At 32.1% G+C, this 20,881-nt stretch overlaps 1 protein-coding gene across 1 annotated transcript; it reads right to left on the reverse strand.

Moving 5' to 3' along the window:
• Positions 1-19,853: 19,853 nt before the first annotated feature.
• Positions 19,854-20,654, reverse strand: LOC129234658 (uncharacterized). Its single transcript, XM_054868701.1, has one exon. It carries the CDS (start codon positions 20,652-20,654, stop codon positions 19,854-19,856), a length of 801 nt encoding a protein of 266 aa, XP_054724676.1.
• Between the last annotated feature and the right edge of the window lie 227 nt (positions 20,655-20,881).

The following is a 20,881-nucleotide window of genomic DNA, read 5'->3' on the forward strand; positions in this document are numbered from 1 at the left end:
CTTAATTTCATTTTGTTATTTACGGCTGAAATTCATCATCAAATAGTAAAATTTGTCTTTTTAAATAAGTCTGTAAAAAAAAAAACTTGACTTTGGAATAGCTATTTAAGATCGCGTAGCATAAAATTTGGGTATACGCGTTAAAATATGTTCAGTTAGAGACCAAACCCAGAAAAAAGACATATTCAACCAATGAATTTAGTTGAAAAAAGAACGACATATGAAACCAGTTTAGTGAACAAAGATAATAAAATAGAACTGTATTAAAATATAGGCGAGAAAGAGGGCGCTGCTGATGTTTATCAGTTTACAAACTTTTTTGGATTAATATTATTTTTGAACATTTTCTTGCATAACCATGAATATATCTCCCATAAAACCCGTGACAAACAATGACGCCTCGGAAACATCAAAGACTGCAATATTACTTAAAATGAGTTACGTTTTGAAGTGGTTAAACACTACAGGTGATACCTAAAATGAATAATGTCTCGGAAACATAATATACTAGAAGGTCACAAAATGAATGACATCTTGGAGCCGTTAGGAACTACAGTGGTACCTGAAATGAATAATGGGTCGGAGACATGAAAGACTACAAGGGCAAAAAATGAGGGACATCTTGGAGTCGTTAAACACTACAGTCGTACCTGAAATGAATGTCTCGGAGACATGAGATTACAAGGATACAAAATGAATGACCTCTTGGAGCCGTTAAACACTTTAGTGATACGTGAATTCAATAACGTCTCGGAGACATAAAATACTACAAGAGCACAAAAGGAATGACGTCTTGGAGACATCAAGATCTCTTTTTTTTCTTGAAGAAGATCTTTGATCTTACATCACGGTCTTTATGTATCTCAGATGCATGAAATTGGAACTAAAAATTTAACAAAAGAAATGATAACAAATTGAAAAGTTTATAAAACAGTACGATTATCAACACTAAAACAATAAAGATACAACTATTCATAGGAGAAAAGTTGCGAATAGGTACATGAACTAGAAAAGAATTCATTCAATAAATGTCAGCATCAGAATTTGCATGGCATGCCAATATCAGACGCATGGGTTTTCCTCATTTAAGGAAGAACATTTGAAAAGCTGTTCTTTGTCCATCTTTAAATTTTCATGATATAAAGTGCAACAGGGATTGTTATAGTGTATCTGTATATGCCAACGTGATGCATCTGTTTAGCAAGGTAATCGTGTCCATCCTCCAAATGAAATGTTACAACTGCAATGGATCTGAGAGAACCTGGAATAGTGAAAATATTCTCCCTTCGTTTACTTTTTCAAATTTCTTAATCAAATTTTGTGTTGTAATTTTTCTTTGCAGTATTTTAAATTATTCTTTCCATTGATTTTATTGGTTCTTCACGATTTTTTTCCAATTGGTCGGTGCTTCCATTTACAGTCATTCCAATAAGAGATAGAATCCATTCTAAGATTACATTAATTCACTTCAAAGCTACGAGTTCAAATTTGCTACTAGGCCATTAAAAAAACAACAGTAAAAATTCTGTGAAAATATTTTTTTTTACGTTGCTGTCCTTTTATGCAATCGCAAAAAGAGAGTCTATGGAGTTTCATAATTTTTGAGTTGGACAAAAAGAAAGCGCTCCTCAAAAAAGTCACTTTTTTGCATTGCAAAAGGAGTTCCTTGAAGCCCCAAAGTAATATGTTCATTTGTTTAAAACGTTAGTTATTGCCTGTTACTCTTGTAAACGTTGTAATTACTGGAGCTTAGTTAATTTAACTTAGAGTGAAACCATACTTATCCATGTTTCTATACATTTTTCATGTGTGTGGCCCTTTGGTGATGCAAACAATATATACATCTGCAGTATTCTTGTCCCTTTTGATAGCGCCCACTTTGTTAAATGATTTGCGCGTTTTAGTTATTCGTTGTTTCAGGTTTACTTCCTTTTTTGAAGAACTTATAGGTAAATCCTGCAGAAATGGGAGCACGAAAACTTTGTCTTCAACAAAATTTCATAAATAAATACCCCCCATGGGGTTAGATTTGTAAGTTTTTGTTGCCTACACTGCAATGTCATTTTGTTTGACCCAACTCAACCAATCTAGTGTTAGCTTGGACTATGAAACTGAAATTGCTTCTCTCGACATTCAGTTTACTGTGCAGTGGTTATTTGCCAAACTTAATGAGAAAATGCCTTTGAACGACGATAAATGAATATGTTTTGGCGTATTCTGAAACCATAATACGCTTTCTCCTTTTTCGCTTGCCTGAATGGCCAAATTTTGAACTTCACGGTTTATATAGCGGCGATATCATATAGCAAGCAATAGAGCATTTGATGTTGCTATACAAAACAGGCATAATTATAGCTCTATAATAAATTTCTTTTTCTGCTAAAAAATAAACTGCCGAATTTCTGCTACAGTGTTATTATTAGCCTACTTTCTCAGTAAAAGTCAGAGAAAAAAAAGTAAAAAAAAAAAATAAATAAATAATTAAATTAATATCGAAAAATAAAAAAATTGAAAAGCAGGGTATTGAGATGGGGAAAAATGTCTGTCGGTCTGTGTGTCTGTCCCCCCCCCCTAATAAATTTTGAGTGAATAGTCCGATTCGAACAATTTTTTTTTACTTCCTTTTACAAAAAAGGAAGTATTGGATTTGCAAAAAAAATTTCACTCAAAAATCGGCCTTAATTTCCATTTTGCTCATCCCCGAATGAATGTTGAGTTTGTTTTTCGACACGACCACACGTAGATATATGCCTAGGAATGTACAAACACCCGAAATATCCATTTTGACGATCCCCGAGTAAATTTCAACGAGTTTTCCAGTGACGTCCGCATGTACGTATGTATGTGCGTATGTGTGTGTGTGTGTGTGTGTGTGTGTGTGTGTGTGTATGTGCGTATGTATCTCGCATAAATCAAAAACGGTATGTCCTAGAAAGGTAAAATTTGGTACGTAGACTTCTAGTGGGGTGTAGTTGTGCACCTTCTCTTTTGGTTGCATGCAGATGTTCCTAACGGGTTTTTTTTACACCTTTTTAAGAGCAAATCATTGTTAATTGCAATGCTAACTCAAGTGGTGTTATAATTTGTCAAACACTTGGCATTATATCTCCAAACTTTTGGCCGCCAAGTTTTGGCGACAAAAAGCCTTGTTCGCCTTGGCGAAAAATTTGGCGATTTTTTTTTTTAATTTTAAATTAAGTCTGGTTTTAATTTGGCCAATGTTGGTGATATTTAAAGAGTTTAACCGCTGAATCACTTTAAAATTGCCAATAATGGTGAAATAAATCTGTGTAAAACGTTTTTTTTGCTTCGGTTCGCAAGAAACTAGAAGTGAAAATATTTAGTGTTTCCTTGCTTACTCCAATTCGCTATTTTAATTAAATTGGCGTAAAAGAAAGTCATTTGATGCACACATCAGCTAGTTTGTTCTAAAGATATCGGCGAGGGCACCTCGTTCCTATATTTCACTTTTTGATATGAACAATTTTCTGTTCAATTTTGAACAATTCAAATCCCTTAACGTTAGCGCCTATGGGGAAACTGAAAGTTAATGTAGATTCCATACTTGAAGGCCTATTTACTTCAAACAAATTTTGCTGGAAATAACTCTTGACGACAAACTCCAGACTCTGATTCCGAGAATTTAGGGGCACCTGACTTCGACTCCTCTGCCCGACGATTAGTCGGACTCCGATTCCCTAACTTCGACTCTGACTTCGTAGTTTTGGCAAAAATTTATACACGGAGGAAAAATGACTGACTCCGATTCTTGGATATTCGACTCCAACTCCTTTATCCCAAAATGAGATTGACTCCGTTTGTCGTTTTTCTTTATTTTATTTTATTTATTTATTTATTTGGCAATGAAAATTACTTCTTTAGGTTGACATTTTATTGTTTTATTTATTTTGGTATGTTCATTGATTCACTTTAAAAAATATTTTTGGCAACAGGGGAAAAAGACGATTTTTTTTTCAATATGAGGTATTTATTTTAATGAGCTTATTAATTAAAATTATTATTTTTTCGTTTTGAAAGCGGTTAAAGAATTTTTTTAAACGGAAAAAAGGGGTTAGCTGCTTTGTTTAAAAAGTGCTGCTATTTTATTTGTTCGTTTATTTATATATTTTTTTACCCATCTAATTTTTAGATGAGTGAGGCATATTCTATTCCTAGAAATCAGCTTAAATTATTTAAAAAAATATTTTTGAAACAATTTGCGATTTTAGCTATTTTTGAGAATATTGATCAGGTACTAGAAAGTAGATATGGATATACGGGAAAGTAGGCATATTTGCGAATGTTAAATTGGAGTTTGCAAAATTGAGTTCCGTGCAATTTCGTCATGGATAATCTATTTCTTTCGACGGACAGATCTAGTTCCTTACTCGATTGATATTTTACGTTGTGCATCCCTTTTATTACTAGAAACTATTTTGAAAATGAAAAGGATAGGAATTTTACTCTTTATTTATATATTTTACCGTAAAATAAGCTTTTGACATCGAAACATTAAATCGAAGTTACTGAGTAGTTCATTGCGTGATTTTTACAACACGACTTGCCCGAAAAAACTTGCAGCAGGCCCGTATTTTATGCAAAAGTGTATTTGTAGGAGCAGTTTGCTTTTTCTGTAACTGAAAGTACGAATGTAAAAGTGTCAGAAAAAGAAATGCATACTTTTACTGTTTTAAATTCTCAGTTTCAAGAGGGTTTTTTCAATACTCTAAATATGTTTGCATTAGTAAGAGGCATATTTAATTCATTTTTGTACTACAAATAATGTAATTTTTCATTGTATATGAATTTTGAACACTTTAATACAGCGATAGGGTTTGTGTTGAGCAAAACTGACTTAAATAAATTAAAGGAAAAAGTTTAAATGAATAATAGAGGAGAAATAAGCTTTTTTAATAAAAAATGAGCCCAGTGCAAAATGTCAATTTATTAATTCAAAAAAAAAAAAAGGAGTGAAAACTTATAGTAAGTTTTTCGTGATTAACTATTTAGCCTTAAGACCAGGTGAGAGTATCAAATGTCAATGAACGGCATAATTATTGGTCTCCCATGCAGTTATTGTCCATTTAAAATGTTTGGAACGGGAACAGAACATATCGTGTTTTTAATTCGTTGAGACTTTCATATGATGTTTCGAAAAAGAAAAAAAGAAAAGAAAAAAAAACGTAATGTAGTAGGGGAATCTGGGGCGAAGTGAAATTGTTAAGATGACTGATTTTTTTTTCAAAATGAACAAATCGGAAATTTGTTTAGAAAATTACAAAGCATAAAGAAAGAACATTTTATTTTATTATGAAACTTGTGTTGAAACAGTAATTTTTATTTTTGACAGTATATTTGAGTCTTCAAGAAAAAATGGAAAAATGTCACTTCTTTTTCATGGGGCAAAGTGAAAAATAAAATATTTTTCTAATGAAATTGTTTCTATTGAATTGTAAAACATATTTTGATCAAAAGGATCAGTACATAAAAAGTTAAATGAATAAATGAAACGATAATGAAACAATAAACAGATAATTAAATGAATAAATCAATTAATTTAATATATAATTAAAAATAAATGAGCGAGTAAAAGAATGAATAAATAAGAAACTAAGTGAATGAATGAATAAATAGGTGAATTACTAAATGAAGGAACGTAAATGAATTTAATTGATAAATGAAAGCGCAAGTGTGATTTATACTAAATGATTAAGTGAGTAAATGAAACAAACTATTTTACTTTGCACCGTATGCGCTTGACTAATTATACAATTTATTTAAAATACAAATAAGCTTAATATTAATTAAGTAATCACTGCATTGAATATTAGGAGTTCTCAATATTTAAAATTCTAATAGCATTAACTTTATTATTTTATAGTAATAAAAATAATTTTTAATTGCAATAAAATATTACAATATGAGTATCAATTTTTTAAAACTGCCTGTACTACTAAACGCTTTAATGTTCGGCGGTATTTTTTTCTTGTCTAGAATAGAATACATATGGTATACATAGTCCAAATTATACCAGGTAGGTGGAGCTAAAATTAGAGTAAATATTTCACCATTTCACTTTGTTCCGCTATTTCACTTTGCCCCATGTTCTCCTACTGTTGAAAAAATCGTATATAATATACAGATAGGGTGTCTAATAAGCGGATATGAAATAAAATAAAATGTCTTCGTAAAAACTAAAATATTTAGTTTGACCAATAACTGTCGCAATAATTCAAAGAGTTATAGTAATATGCACCTTAAGTTTTAACATCGATTCTGCTGGAATTTGGCAAAAATTCGTCAACATTGCACAAATTGATTCTAGATTTGGCATTGGCTCCTTTTTGTTGCCAAATTTTGAGATCGAAATATTAGTGACATGTCAAACAGTTGACGAAAAGTATTTGGCAAGAACAATCTTGGAGATATCTCTCGCCAAGTGATCTCCAGAGCTGTAAAGTCAGAGCGCACTAATTTTGAGGTAACGAAGTCCGACACAGATTTAAGAGTCGAAGGCTTTAAAATTCTATGACTTGGAGTCATTTATTCTCTCTCCGATTCTTTAGTTCTGCCAGCACTACAAAATAAGAATCGTAGTCGAACTCATTTTGTGTAAAAGATACGGGTTGGAGTTGAATGTTCTAAAATTTCAGGAGTTAGGGTCGATAGTTTACTCCCCCCCCCCCGCCGCAGCCCTGGTAGTCCCCTATTTGTGTCATTACTTCTGTATGCATTGACTAAATCGTGTGTAACCTAACTGATAAGAGATTAGTAATAGAAAAGTTACGGGTTCGGAGCCTGTTACCGTGAAACAACTACCGCGAGTACTCGCAGAGTTCGTCCTCGTATAATCCGTGTGTTCGAAAGCCCTTTTGTCATCTGCTAGCTTTTACCTACGGTGCAGGGTTTTGGAGACTTTCCCTCTCCTTCAGTACTATATCAAAATCCTGGATGTATGACTAACGACATACTTGATACGGTGCCGAAGCAGTTCAATAGCCAAAACAAATTAAATCAGTAAGCGGAGTTCTTTGTTGGGCTGTAAAATCTGAATTGATATTACCGTCGAATTTCGAAAAAAAGAGTGTCAAGGTTCCTTTGAGGACATTGAAAGGCAACCAAAATATCAGATACGCAACTAGACTCCAGAAAGAAAAACAATGTATCTTCGAGAAAAAAAAAGGTATTTTAATTCTGTTTTTCGTTTTAAACTGAATATTCGTTGTTTAGCAAAAAGATAAATACTCCAAAAAATAGATGTTTTGCGATTTCGTATTAAAATTTTGTTGCAATATTATATCTTTCTCCCCCTCGTAAACTAAGATTAAATTTATGCATAATACAGTAAAAAATTAATAAATACATAACAAAAGTATTAAACAAACACGCAAGTGCTTCAAAACGAAAACTACATTTTTCGAGATGAATTAAATTAAAGCTTACGCTGCCAGATTTTTTAAGCAGAACTTTTTAATATCCGGTTGAAAAGAATTAAAACTGTCTAGGGGATAATATCTTGCTTCGAAACTAGCAAACAATATTACATTTGAAGGAGAAAAATGCAATCGTTTCAGAAACTAGACAAAAAAGATTAATAATAAAGCATTTACATAGGTAGCTAAATTATTTTAATTTTCATAAGAACAAAACAGTTTTTTCTCTTGCTCTCCTAGACATTTAGATGTCTGTAAAAAGATATTGATTTGATTTTTCGATTTTTTTCTATGAGATTAAGGGGAAAAAAGAACATACATATTTGTTCAATATTATTTTGAAGTATAAATTATAAAAAACTTTACAAATGCTTTTAAAGAAACATCTTTTCTGTCAAAAAGCAAAAGATGAAAAATAAAGCCATACTGCTCTCCTGAGGAAGCGTTGGAAACTTTATTTAGTTAAATTAAGCAACTCATCTTTATCTTTAGAGGCAGAGGGGGGGGGGGGGAATATAAAAAAGTAAAAAAGAAAAAAAAATCCTTCATAATTATTTAGCAGTTTAAGAGATCGCGAGTTCCGACCTTTTTATGCACTAGACTACTCAATAAAGGTATTTTCCATTTCCTGCAGAGAAGTGATAGTTCGACTTATGTTAGCCTGGCTTTGAGGTCAGTAATTAAGTGAACGTAGCATATTATCCTAAAATCATCAGAAAGAATAAAGTGGGTTTTAATTATTTTTTTAGGGAGTCTATTGAACCATAATCAGAATGCTACGCTGTACGATTAATCTGAACAAAACCGCTTCAAGAAGATTGGAATCACTCAGGCAGATTCGAAAGGAAACACATGTCTAAGCTATGCTCAATCAAATAAAAATCTAATTGAAGCCAAGAAATATCTAAGAAAGCAAAAAAAAAAAGTGAGAGAGAGAGAGAGAGAGAGAAGTTATGCATCACATTCAAGTTTTATCAATCTCATTATTTTTGTAATGCTTTGAAATAATTTTCGGTGTACTTACGTAAAGATTGTCCAACGTTAATGTGCTTTTATGATTAAAATAATTACAAACTGGTTTGACTTATACTTTTTAAAATGAAGAAGTATAACAGAAAATTTGTTTCCTATTACTATTAAGTTAGCTTTGTATAACAAACTGAATTAAATGCAGCGATTACCATACACACAAGTGATTAAGAGCAACTGTATCTATTACAGCAAAAAACTGCATAAATATAAATACGTGAAAAACTTTTAAACCATTTAGTAACGATGGTTTCGGTTAAAAAAAAAAGAGAAAGAAAAAAAAAGAAGACGTGCAATCTTCCGTGTGCATTGAAGAAATTCAGTTAATGCAAAACAAAAAATATTGTAATTAGAGATAATTTAATAGTTTCACACATTTTTAATTTAAAAACCCCATCGATTTTGAAATGTTAATTAACTTAAGAATATTAAACAGTTTGGGCACAAAAAATAGTATTGTTAAGCGAGTAAAACATCTCATCTACTTTATGTATCAAATATTCACTCTATACTTGAAACTGTAATAAAAATGATTGTTCGTATATTATTTATCTTACAATAGCACTTAATTTTTGAACTTCATATGTTGTTGACAACTTGTGCAATGTAGAAATTGATAAAATAAAGTCGCACTTGAAATAATTTGATGCGTCACAGAGTGTCAGTGCTCCTAAGGTAGACCACCCCCAAAAAGTAGAATTAATTTTATTGACTATTTAAAAATTGCGGGTCCTACATTGTTAAACATATATCTGCTCTACAAATGGCTGAATTTGCATAAGTAAGAATATATTGTAAGAATGTATTTTAATTTACATGTGAGGCCGTGAGAAGCAAAAGAATGTAAGTGGACTTTTTCAAGTTTTGAGTGAAGCTTGTTTAAAAACAAGATCCTAGGTAGTCTTTCATTGATTTTGTTTCAGAATCATGCTGTATAGCAGCAACTATCGGGGCTACTAGTACCATCTCTTTCCCCAAAACAGAAGAGAGATTCATCCACCATTTGTATTGGTTATCTCCAAATTTTGAATTTGCCACTCACATCCCTTGACCTCATGTGTTTAAATTTCTTCGAGACATATTTTGAGTTATGATATGTTTCCTGAAAGTTTATTTCTCATTTTGCTCCCAAGCATGCTTTGTGCTCATTCGCTTTCAGTTTAATAAATTTAACGACTTGGTAGCTTTAAGTTGTGCAAATGGTAACTGTATACACGTTCCCAAGATGTTCATCTTCAGAAAAAACAACGCAAAAGCGTAGGTAGTTTTTGGTGCTCACTTTATAGTATTATATTTTAGCAAGAAAATCGCCCGTCAAGATATGATGGGTGAAAATTGCTTCTACATTCGAACGAAGCCATTGCCTGTTTGGTGATATTTTGATGGTTGAAATTTTAACCCTAACACCAGTGGATTAACCCTAAACTCCAGTAGAAAGCGTTCATTGTGGAGCTCTTTTTAGTTTCTTCATTTTCCTGAAATGACCACTCAAGCAGTCAAGTTACCAGATCCAGTTCAGCCTTGTCACAGCAAAGCCTTTTTTCGCATTTTAAACATTACTAAAACATATCATCATATTATCATGAAGTGGCGCAAGTTTCATTGTTGGTGACGTCAGGAGCATTACTCGATCATTGGCTAATATACATGGGCTGCTCAGAATAAAAGTGGTGCAAGTCAAAAATTTTCAAATTTTGGTTATGTACCGAAATGTGTTCCTTTTTAGTTCCTCTATTCAGTATGACAATAGTGTTAGTCATTGGTTCCATATTTAGCCACTATGAGCAGAACCAATTACGTTAACTAACAAAACAGCAGTAAGATTGAAAATGACAGTGGTGTAAGTCAGTAGGTAGTTCAAGGTTTAGCTACTATGAGCAGCACCAATTATGTTAACTAACAAAACAGTTGTGAGATTGAAAATGACAGTGTTGTGTGTCATAAAACAGACTGACAGCTTTGTTTACTCATACCAAGGCTTCTCTCGATAGCGTTATGTACCGGCTGTTGAAAAAGATCAAAGACGTCGACTTGCTTGCAGAAAGCTCTGAACAATCGCCAAATAAAAGTTTGTTTACACCAGATGGTATTTTATTTTTTCTGTAAAAAGTGATGTTTCACCGATATTTAAGGGTTAAAAAATATACAGTTCATTCAAAAAATTCACCATTTGAGCTGTTGTACCCTAATGTTAGACCAGTGTCTATGAACAAAAAAATGACTTGATGGCTTTGCTACCTTTGATCCCTCTAGTCCACCACGGATTTTTCCGTAGTTTGACAATTGCCAATGATGAAGACGATATAGGTCCCTTGACCATGGATTATGAGGCCGAAAATAATATTAATGAAGACGATCCAGCATTATAATTTTTTGGCATTTCCATAGAAACAAAGAAGAGATAAAAGTTCGGATAAACTTTTACAGTTGAAATTACAGTTTTAATGCTTAAGACATTAAGAAGCTACTTAAAACTAAACTTAATGTAATTTTACAAAAATAGTTGTGAAATAAATACAAAAACAGAATGTAGCTTGGCACTTTTTTTTAGAAATCCGATTTAACAGTTACACTGACAGTGTATGTCACTCAAAGCGTTATAATATATGCTAAATGTATGTTTTAAGCCAATTTAAGTTTACAATAAAACATTAGGCCTTTATATAATTAAAAATACAATGAAACGATTTCAAGATGTATTACCCAGATTTTTTTACTGGTTGTTACACAAAAACTGCAATTACTCGAAACATAGTTTCAGTGACTTACACCTCTTTCATTCTAGACAGCTCATATCTGAGGATATTTCAAATTGTTCTGCTACCTAGAATAAGTGAAGTTAATACTATGCAGTATTTTTTTGTTCTTGTCATTTCTTGTAATTCTTTCTTTTTTTCAATTAAACATCGTATTACTCTTCTGGAATAAAAATAGATTTTTGATATTTTTTCATATTTTGAAAGGATTTTTCAACAGATGTTTCAGCTTTAGTACACGATTCTCTAAAGATGACTCAGAAACATTTGTTTTGAAACTTGTATAACAAAAAAATATTTAAATTTTATCTTACAAAAAAAAGTACACATAATTATAACACTCAAAGCAAACAAATTCAGCACAGAACCAGAAAATTACGAAACGTATACCTATGGACATTTTTAGCTTACTTAACTTATTTTATCTACGAACACAGTTCACAATAGGGTAACGACCCCAGTAATTGGCACTTTATGAGCTTGCCCTTAAACTTACTTCTGTTTTCTTTACTTTGAAAAAAAATATTCACTTGCAAATATTTTTGTATTAAAAATTCCGCATCTGTCCATCTATTTAGTTCACTAAAATCAAAAATATTTGAATAGATATTTTTTATAAAAATATATGCTTAAAAAATTACCAAAATCACCAGTAATTGGCACCTGATACCCCAGTGTATGACATCCTTGTGATCCAGTAATTGGCAAAATGTTAATATGTAGAACTGGAAAATAACTTCTTTTTTTTTTCACTTTTAGACTACAAACAAATTTTATCATCATAAGAAACATAATGAATGATAATTTAAAGTAGGTAATTTTACATAAATTACTGTTAAATCACACATCTTGACGTTAGAAAAGTATTTCAGAGAAATAAAATAAATTTGGAGTGTTGCATGGAAACAAATATCGAGATTATTGCTATTTCATCAGTCGGAATGCAGTTTTGATTTTACGAATAATAGCTACTTCCACAGAAAAAGGAACATTGACCCATGATTCTAAGGGATCATAAGATATGAACCGTTTCTCTACATTCACAATATTTGACTGATGGAAAAAAATATTTGCTTTTTATTGTTTCTCTTAAAAATATAACAATATATTCTGTAGGATTCATATCAATAGTAGAACCCATACAATATAATTGCTGCAAAAGTATCAGAAATCAAATTAGTGACATATTGCACAACACATTAGTGTTTATGGGCACATGTGACAATTATTGGAGACTAGCAAATCTGAAGCACCACTAAATGGCATCTATTATTATTTCAAAAATCTAAAAAGGGAAAAAATATATTTCGACCCACTCAAAGTAACACCTTTCAGCTAAACAATACTTTTGACAACGAAAATTTAAAATATATTTTAAGTCAAATTTTAATGGATTGATACGCGTGCTTGCGTTAAGCCAGAGAAGAAGCTGTTTCAACAAAAAATGTGTGATTTGACACAAGCCACAATTGTTTCTCTTTCCTATGCACTGCTTCAGCATTTAGTAACATGAATTGAAGTTTTTATCTTTAAAGTAAATGTACATTCAGTTGGTATATAGCCATCTACTTTTTAAAGATTGGAAAGCAATCTTATTTTAGGACATTTTTATTAGAAATGCCAATCACTGGGGACCTGCCAATTACTGGGGGTGTTACTCTACTCCGCAAAAAATAAGTGGATAAAAAAGTTCAGTACTCTTCCGAAATCCGATCCCTAGGTCACAATTTAAAAAACATCGAAAATAAAGAAAAACTATTTTTCACATAAATGTTCTTACGGGGAAATATAAATAATATTATTATCCATAAAAAAGGATACACATATATAAGTGCACACAAAATAAAAGAAATTGAAGAAAAAAGTTACTATGTACTTTATTTTAATATTTAATCCATTGTGCGTTTCTGTTAGTGTGCTCCATGTCGAGTGCTTTTAAATGCAATTGGATGGTTCATAGTTAAATCTAACGTAAATGTCAGAGGTAAAGTAGCAAACCGCATTTATCTTGAAAAGCTGTTTTCTGCTGAATAAAAAGCATTTTTATTTCCATGTTTCGAGTTACTATACGCTTTTCTACGATATTTCAGCTCTCATATGTTTCTTGATACAACAGGAATTGTATACTTTTGATGCAGTAAAAATTGTGTTCGCATTTTTGCCTAAGAATTTATTTCTTAACCGAAGGAGTAACTTTATTAAACAGATTTTTTTCTTGTTTTGTATTATTAATTACTGATTATGAATAACACATGTTTATCAATAAACCTAAGAAAAAATAGAGTTGTTTTGCTTAATCGTATTTATTATGAGAACGAAAAAGAAGATTGTTTTTTTTTAAATAAATTAATAAAAACCCTTGGGCAGAGAAGTAAAAGAAAATGATCAACGTGTAACAGCACAAAATTGCACATGCCACAAAAGGTTGGTTATTTCCTTATACTACCTGTCTCGTTGGACAGATGAAATTGAGTGGGTCTTTCGTTTTATCTCCTTCAGTTGCCATTGACCATAGACTGCAGTTCCTCCTATAGTTTATTTGAATTCCGAATACGACAGATAAAATAATATTTGCTCATTGCCCTATGTTTTTATGTAGAATAAGCATCAAACTAGGCGATGACATATAACCAATCACACCAGATACACCCACGGCTACTTTATAGACCTTAGGTCTATATAGCGGCTTCAGATAATCAGAGATATAACACATTCGGTTTTTATACATTGCAGAAAACTAAAATGACTAATAGTAATTAAAAAGTTAACTGTGAGTAAATTTCACCAATCAATTTCAAAGTTATATCTAAGCACGCAAATGTTTGTACATTTCGGGGGCTTGACATTTTTCAATCACAGGTATTAGAAGCTTTCATTCTTTCACAAAGTCAATTAAAAAATTATTTTTTTTTAAACTCTTATAACACAGGTTATAATAAAGTTTAATGTAATTTTTAATGATTTTTATGGCCTAATTCATTCATTTGGTGAAATTATTACATTTTGTTAGTCCTTTTTGAATGAATTTAGCGCCAAACTCAGCCTTAAAAAACGGGATCTTGGTGAGCCTCCTTATTCGACAAAAAAATCTATTTTTTTTTCAAAAAACTGTCTGCCAACTAGTCGACTGGCCTTTCTAGTTGTGCTCGCATGGGGCAAATTAGTTGAGAATTTTTTCTACAAAAATGGTACGTAAAAGATAAAATGATTTAATGTCTCACACCACGGGACTAAGTTGAAATTAATTCAAGCAGCTGCCCCACAACGCATTAAAACTTACTAAATAGTATATGAGGTATTTTTTCGGCAAAACTATGGCTGTTGATAAAAATAGAATGGGGAAAAAAAGATATTGGAACTTACAACCGTTTAGAAATTGATAAAAAAATGCTTGTAGTGTATTTAACTAAATAATACATCAAGTAAAATATATGAGTTTTTTCGAAATCGTGATCTGTTTAGGGTACTTATACGCAATCAAGTGTTTTTTTTTTCATCACCTTTCCCTCTTCTAACTTGAACCGCAGATGATCGGTTTTTCTGATAAATCATCGACTCTTTCACTTTTCTCCCAGAGAAGCTAAGTTAAAGTAAAACCAATCAGTAGTCAAAGTTAGAGCTATTTTTTTTTCTAGTGGGAAAGCGGGGGGGGGGGGGTAATTATTGTGCATAAAAAAGTTTCAAACAAATTTAATATAACTTTTATATTTAATTTTCGGATATTTATCAAAAATTGGAGCGACAAATGTATATATTTTGAGCAATTACAACTTGTTTCTATGAAGTTTTCTATAAAGAGCAAACGAGATAATGTTTCTGAAAACATACTGCTATTAGTAAAAATAGAAAGCAGTGAAAGGCACAAGTTGTTTCTCGATCAGATTTGGGTGCTTGCCCGTAATCAGGTATTTTTTCAAACTCGTGTTTTCCCCTCCTTACTTAAATCACGGATGGTCAATCTTTTGGATGCATCATCGTCTGTTTCGTTTTTCCCCTCGTGGTTATGATATGAAAAATCAAAAGTCAATGTTTCCTTTCATTTACTATCGTCGGACGCATCTCGAGCGAACATAGGAGTTTGGTTCAATAGTTTTTAGAACAATGGAAGGGATTTTAGATCGTGACAATGATTTATTTAACATTTCCTTGGAAGCTTTATCTTGTTTCAACAATACACTTTTTTAAAAGCTTTTTGATGCTCAACTCTACCCATGATTTGCTCATTAAAGCTCTTTTTTAACATAATGTTTCACATTAAAAATGCTTAGTTCAACACAAAATTGGCTAATTTATAATCCTTTACTTTTTAAAAATCTTATTTAATATATTTTCTTCGTTTTCTTGCCTTTTCATTACATTTATGTATGATGAATATTGGTGTCTAAAATCAACGTGTGTGTTTATTGGTTTATTTTTCCCCATTGGTATGTTTATTAGTATTATTTTTAATCACAGTTCCTGATTTTAGTTCAAACAATGTCCGACAGATGGCGAAATAAAGTATAAAATCGTACAGGAAAGAAAAATATCTGAAAATAACATTGAAACTCTTTGAAAATATAAAATAAAGTAAGAAAAAACAACGTCAAAAAAACACAAATTGTAGATTACTGCAGACACGTGTTTCGGCGTTACAGGGAACGCCTTTATCAATGCAAAAAGTAATGAGCCTATGGATGAAAAGACATCTCACAAAAGATCTTAAAGCAGTTCCATATTTTTCCAAAGTTTGGTTCCCATATCTTTATCACTGTCCTTTCCCCATCCATTTTTTTTTCTATTTTGGATATATTTTTTAAAATCTATCTTGCTTTGTTTATTTTATCTTTTTTGCCTTGGTTGATATTCTACCCCCCCCCCCCCCTTTCTTCTATTTATCTTTATTTTTTCCTTTTTTCGGAATATTTTTGTTTCTGTTTATTTTATTTCCTGGTGTTTTTTTTCTTCCATTCAGCTTCTGATTTCTTGAAGTTCACAGCTATTGACATTTCTTTTTTGTTTAAGCTTTGGCTTAATCTTTGTCCAATTATATTCTTTCTTTCGGGTTTACTGTACCTCAGAGGGAGCTCTTGGTCTTTGCTTGCATTCCTATAGGTTTCTTATCGGTTTACAATTTTCTCATTGGGTGTTTGGCTAACCCGCTATTTTTATCTTTTAAGCTGCATGCTTATCTGCTTTTGGCTTTGTCGGATGTCTTTTCATCCATGAGCTCATTACTGTTTGCAGTGAAAAATGCGTTCCCTGTAACGCCGCAACATGTGTCTGCATTAATCTGTGCTTTTTTGACGTTGTTTTTTCTTAATTTATTATATGTTCAGCCCACAGGTATTAATTTATCTTCTTTTAAAATTGTCTAATGAATAGAAATTACACTATAGTAATTACAAAATATTCCTCATTAGCAGCAAACACGTGTCGTAAGTAGAGGATTAAATTACAATGTGTGACAAAGTTTTATTTTTTCTATAACATTGGTTTAAATACCTGATTTATGTCAATTTGGACCTGTTAAACATAAATATATAAACTAAATTCACACTAACACACCATTTTACACATACCATTTTAAAGTTATGACAAATTTAATTTCCATAAATAGCTAAAAATTGATGTTTTCAAAATCAAATCTTTATTCATTTCTCGAATTTTAATGCAAATGTAGTAATAATATACACTTATACGTACGTTGTGAGGAGAAATAGCAGAGATTTTAGCATTAAGTAGAAAATAAGTCGCAGGTTGCAAAAGAAATAATCAAAAATTAACTTTTCCACACTTAAATATTTAAGTTCTCTTGAATTAGAAACCAACAGAAATGTCCCAACATTTTTGCATTCCATTTTATTTGGTAACGTTCTTCTATACAATTACTATCTTGATAAAAGTGCTTACCTTTCTCATCAATCTTCATTGCAAGATTAGGAGGGAAAAATCGAAATGAGAATGCAAATGTATCTTCAAGGACATTTTGCCATGTATTTGTTTCATAATTTTGCAAGATTTTCTCTTAAAACTTCGCATTTTTAGTTTCATGGCCGACTAAAAATCCTAAAATTTCATCCTTAAGAGATAACTCAGCCGCTAGCTCTTTTTGGATGAGATTTTCATCGAAGTCATCGTTCTTCACGAGCTTTCTTATTAGTGGGTTGACAAAGATGTCGTAATTTTAATTTAACATGACTCGATTTGTGAAAAATACTTTTAAAATACAAAAATCCTTTGTCATTTTTGTCCGTAGCTTTGACAAATATTTTTGTCAAGCCAAGTATTATATGCAAGGACGGATGAATTATTTTCTTACGGATTTAGAGGAAAATTCAATAACTAAGTGTTGCCAGTTCAAAAAATAACTGCAATTCTAACTGAAATAAAAGATTGCATTAAACACTAACTGTTGCAGGTGATTTTTTTTTGCATTACGTACTAATAGACTGTTATATACTTTGAATTATTGAAATAAATATGGAATTAAATAATTTTTTATCACATCATATACGATGGGAAAATAATATAGAGGCTATAACTACGAAACAAAACATGTTAGACATCCATATCATTCGGCAATTTTGGTTACAATTGCGTAAATAATTCAATACACGTGATATTATTCATGTTAGAAAAATCGTGTCACACAGTGTTATCAGGCATTTTCAAAAGTTGACTAACGTGGCTGCACATTCGCTAATGATTGTCCTCCTCATTATTTTAATATCCATTATTTTATTAAGAAATATATTCCTTTTTACTTCTTTTTACCAAAAAAGGAAGTATTGTATTCGCGAAAAAAAGATTATTTCAGAAATCAGCCTTAATTTCCATTTTGCTCGCCCCCGAATGAATACTAAGTTTTGTTTTCAACACGACGACACGTGGATATATGCCTAAGAACGTATAAACACCAGAAATATCCATTTTGACTATAACCGAGTTAAATACAACGAATTTTCTCGTAACGTCTGTATGTACGTAGGTATGTGCGTATGTACGTATGTGCGTATGTATCTCGTATAACTCAAGAACCGTATGTCCTAGCACGTTGAAATTTGGTACGTAGACTCCTAGTGGTTTCTACTTGTGCACCTCCCTTTTTGGTTGCATTTGGATGCTCCAAAAGGAGTCTTTCACACCTTTTTGGGGAAACCATTGTTAATTTAATGCATAACTCAAGTGGTGTTACAATTTGGCAAACACTTGCCAAGATATCGCCAAGCTTTTGGTCGCCAAGTTTTGTCGTCAACCTGGCGATAAATTTGGCGATAAAATCTGGTTTAAATTTGGCCACTATTGGCGATATTTAGAGAATTAACAATTGAATCACACAAAAAATTGTCAATATTGGGAAACTTAATCTGTATAAAACTTTTTTTTTTTTTTTTTTTTGCATCGGTTCGCAACAAACCTGGGGTGAAAATATTTGAAGTGTTTCTTTGCTTAATCCAAGTCCAAGGCAATATTATGATTAAATTAGCGTAAAAGGAAGTCATGTGATGCACACATCAGCTCGTTTTTCGATACAATCTGAAATGTTTGCTGCATTTGAATTATGTGCCAGATCAAGGTCAGGAGCACATCTTTTTATTTTTATTTATATTTATGAACCTTTTAAACTTTTCTTGGCATGTCGAAATCATTTAAAAATAACTCATCTCTTTCATGAATGACACAAAATTTTGAAATTAATAAGTCTTTGAGTCTTTGTTTGCCTTTAGCGAAACTTATTGCCAAACAGTTTTTTTTTTGCTTCGAGTAAAGAAAAACATTTAACTGAAAAATCAAGCTTAGCAGCAATAAATTAACAATATTAAGGTCTATTGCCTTAGAATTTATGTATCAATATTTTAGCATTTTTTTTTCTCTCGTTAAATGTAATTGGAGCAAGCAATCCGCAAATGACAGTACTTTAATTAAACTCTAATGAAGTGAAAAAACTTGTCTTTTTATCTATTCTGATAATTACTTTTAGCCTTTTTCTAATTATCTAAGTTAGAGCGCTTCATCTCTTTAAGTTTTCATTCTTATTAACAAAATAGTTTCTCTAATTACTACTCAAAGAATGACTTCTTTCATGAAAGAACTAATGGCGTTTTTTATTTAAACAACGTGATTGTTCTAATTTTTACTTTATAATCAGTAAGTGTTGCGCGTCAAAGTAAGTTTCTAAATTTAAAAACTCTTACCATCTATTTAACTTCTTCAACGCTTCCAAAAGTCGCGGGGCAATGAAATCATTTGTACTGAAGTCTTCAGATATTCCTTCGTGTAGAAATTGTGACACAAACACTTGAACTTTTTAACTTAGAAAAATTTAATTACAGCACAATAAACTACAATGTTAGTTGCAAATAAAAACTTGTTAATTAATAAACTCAACATAATGAAGATATCGGCAACGAACTCTCTCGAAAATAAAATCTCAAGAATTTTGAATATTACATACTGCTATAAGAACTGCTACGAGGTGCGCGAGTCCGGCTAATTTATTTAAACTTAACTACTCAGTTCAGTTCAGTTCTTGGGCGTTTTCCACATTCCCCACCTTGAGTTCAGGGCTCGGGACTCCGGAACTCAACTTCAATGCTGTCAGGCTAGGTGATGAACCTGGTGGTGGTGGTGCAACACAAATCCTCAAGAACAGTCACAGGAGGGGTTTTAACTTTTGAAGATCACAAGATGACACCGCTCCCAACTCCAGAGAACACAACTTTTTAACAGGACGAATGAAGACACCCGTTTTTGTCTTGACTTTAGCAACTCGCACACATCCATCCTTACTTGTGAACACTTCTAGAACTCTTCCGAGTGGCCAGTCAATTCTTTTACAGTTATCTGTCCACACGATAACTAAGTCACCAACTTTTAGAACTGGAGAAGTATTTCTATTAGTCACAGGTTGTCGCAACTGTCCGAGATATTCCACTCGAAATCTCGAACGGAGATCTTTTCGTATTTTCTGTGTATACGCGTGACGTTTATTTAATTTCTGATGATCCAGCACATCTAAGTCTGGAACACCGATTTCTCTAATCTCTTGCAAAAACATAGAAGGTGTAATCGGGGTAAGATCTTGAACGTCATCACTAACGTAAGTCAACGGTCGCGAATTTATTATACTCTCACAGTCGCAGAGGACTGTTAACATCTCTTCATAATCCAACGATGTTTGACCCAAAACTTTTCTTAAAATTCTCTTCAAAACTCCTACTAACCTTTCCCAAAATCCTCCCCACCAGGGAGCAGAAGGGGGGATAAAAATCCAAGCAATAGAAGAAGCAGTAGTTTCATCTTGAATCTTTTTCCAATCAATCTTGCTTAATTGGTTTTTTGCGCCAACGAAGTTCTTTCCGTTATCGGAATAGATAATTGACGGTCTGCCTCTTCTCGCGATGAATCTCCTCAACCCCAAAAGAAAGTTATCTGTAGACACTGAAGTCAACATCTCAACATGAACAGCTCTAAAAACAGCACAGGTGAAAATCAAAATCCAAACTTTTGAGTTATCTTTGAGGATCAAGGGTCCTGCTAGATCTATTCCTAGAATTTCGAAAACTGATGCATCTTTTACACGATTTTCCGGTAAAACACTTTCCTGAACTTCGGGCGGTTTAGAGTTGAATCTTCGACACACAATACAGGACTTGATTGCCTTCTTAATGGTTTTCCGGC

The sequence above is a fragment of the Uloborus diversus genome, chromosome 1 (assembly GCF_026930045.1).
Source record: "Uloborus diversus isolate 005 chromosome 1, Udiv.v.3.1, whole genome shotgun sequence".
Classification (NCBI taxonomy): Eukaryota; Metazoa; Arthropoda; class Arachnida; order Araneae; family Uloboridae; genus Uloborus; species Uloborus diversus.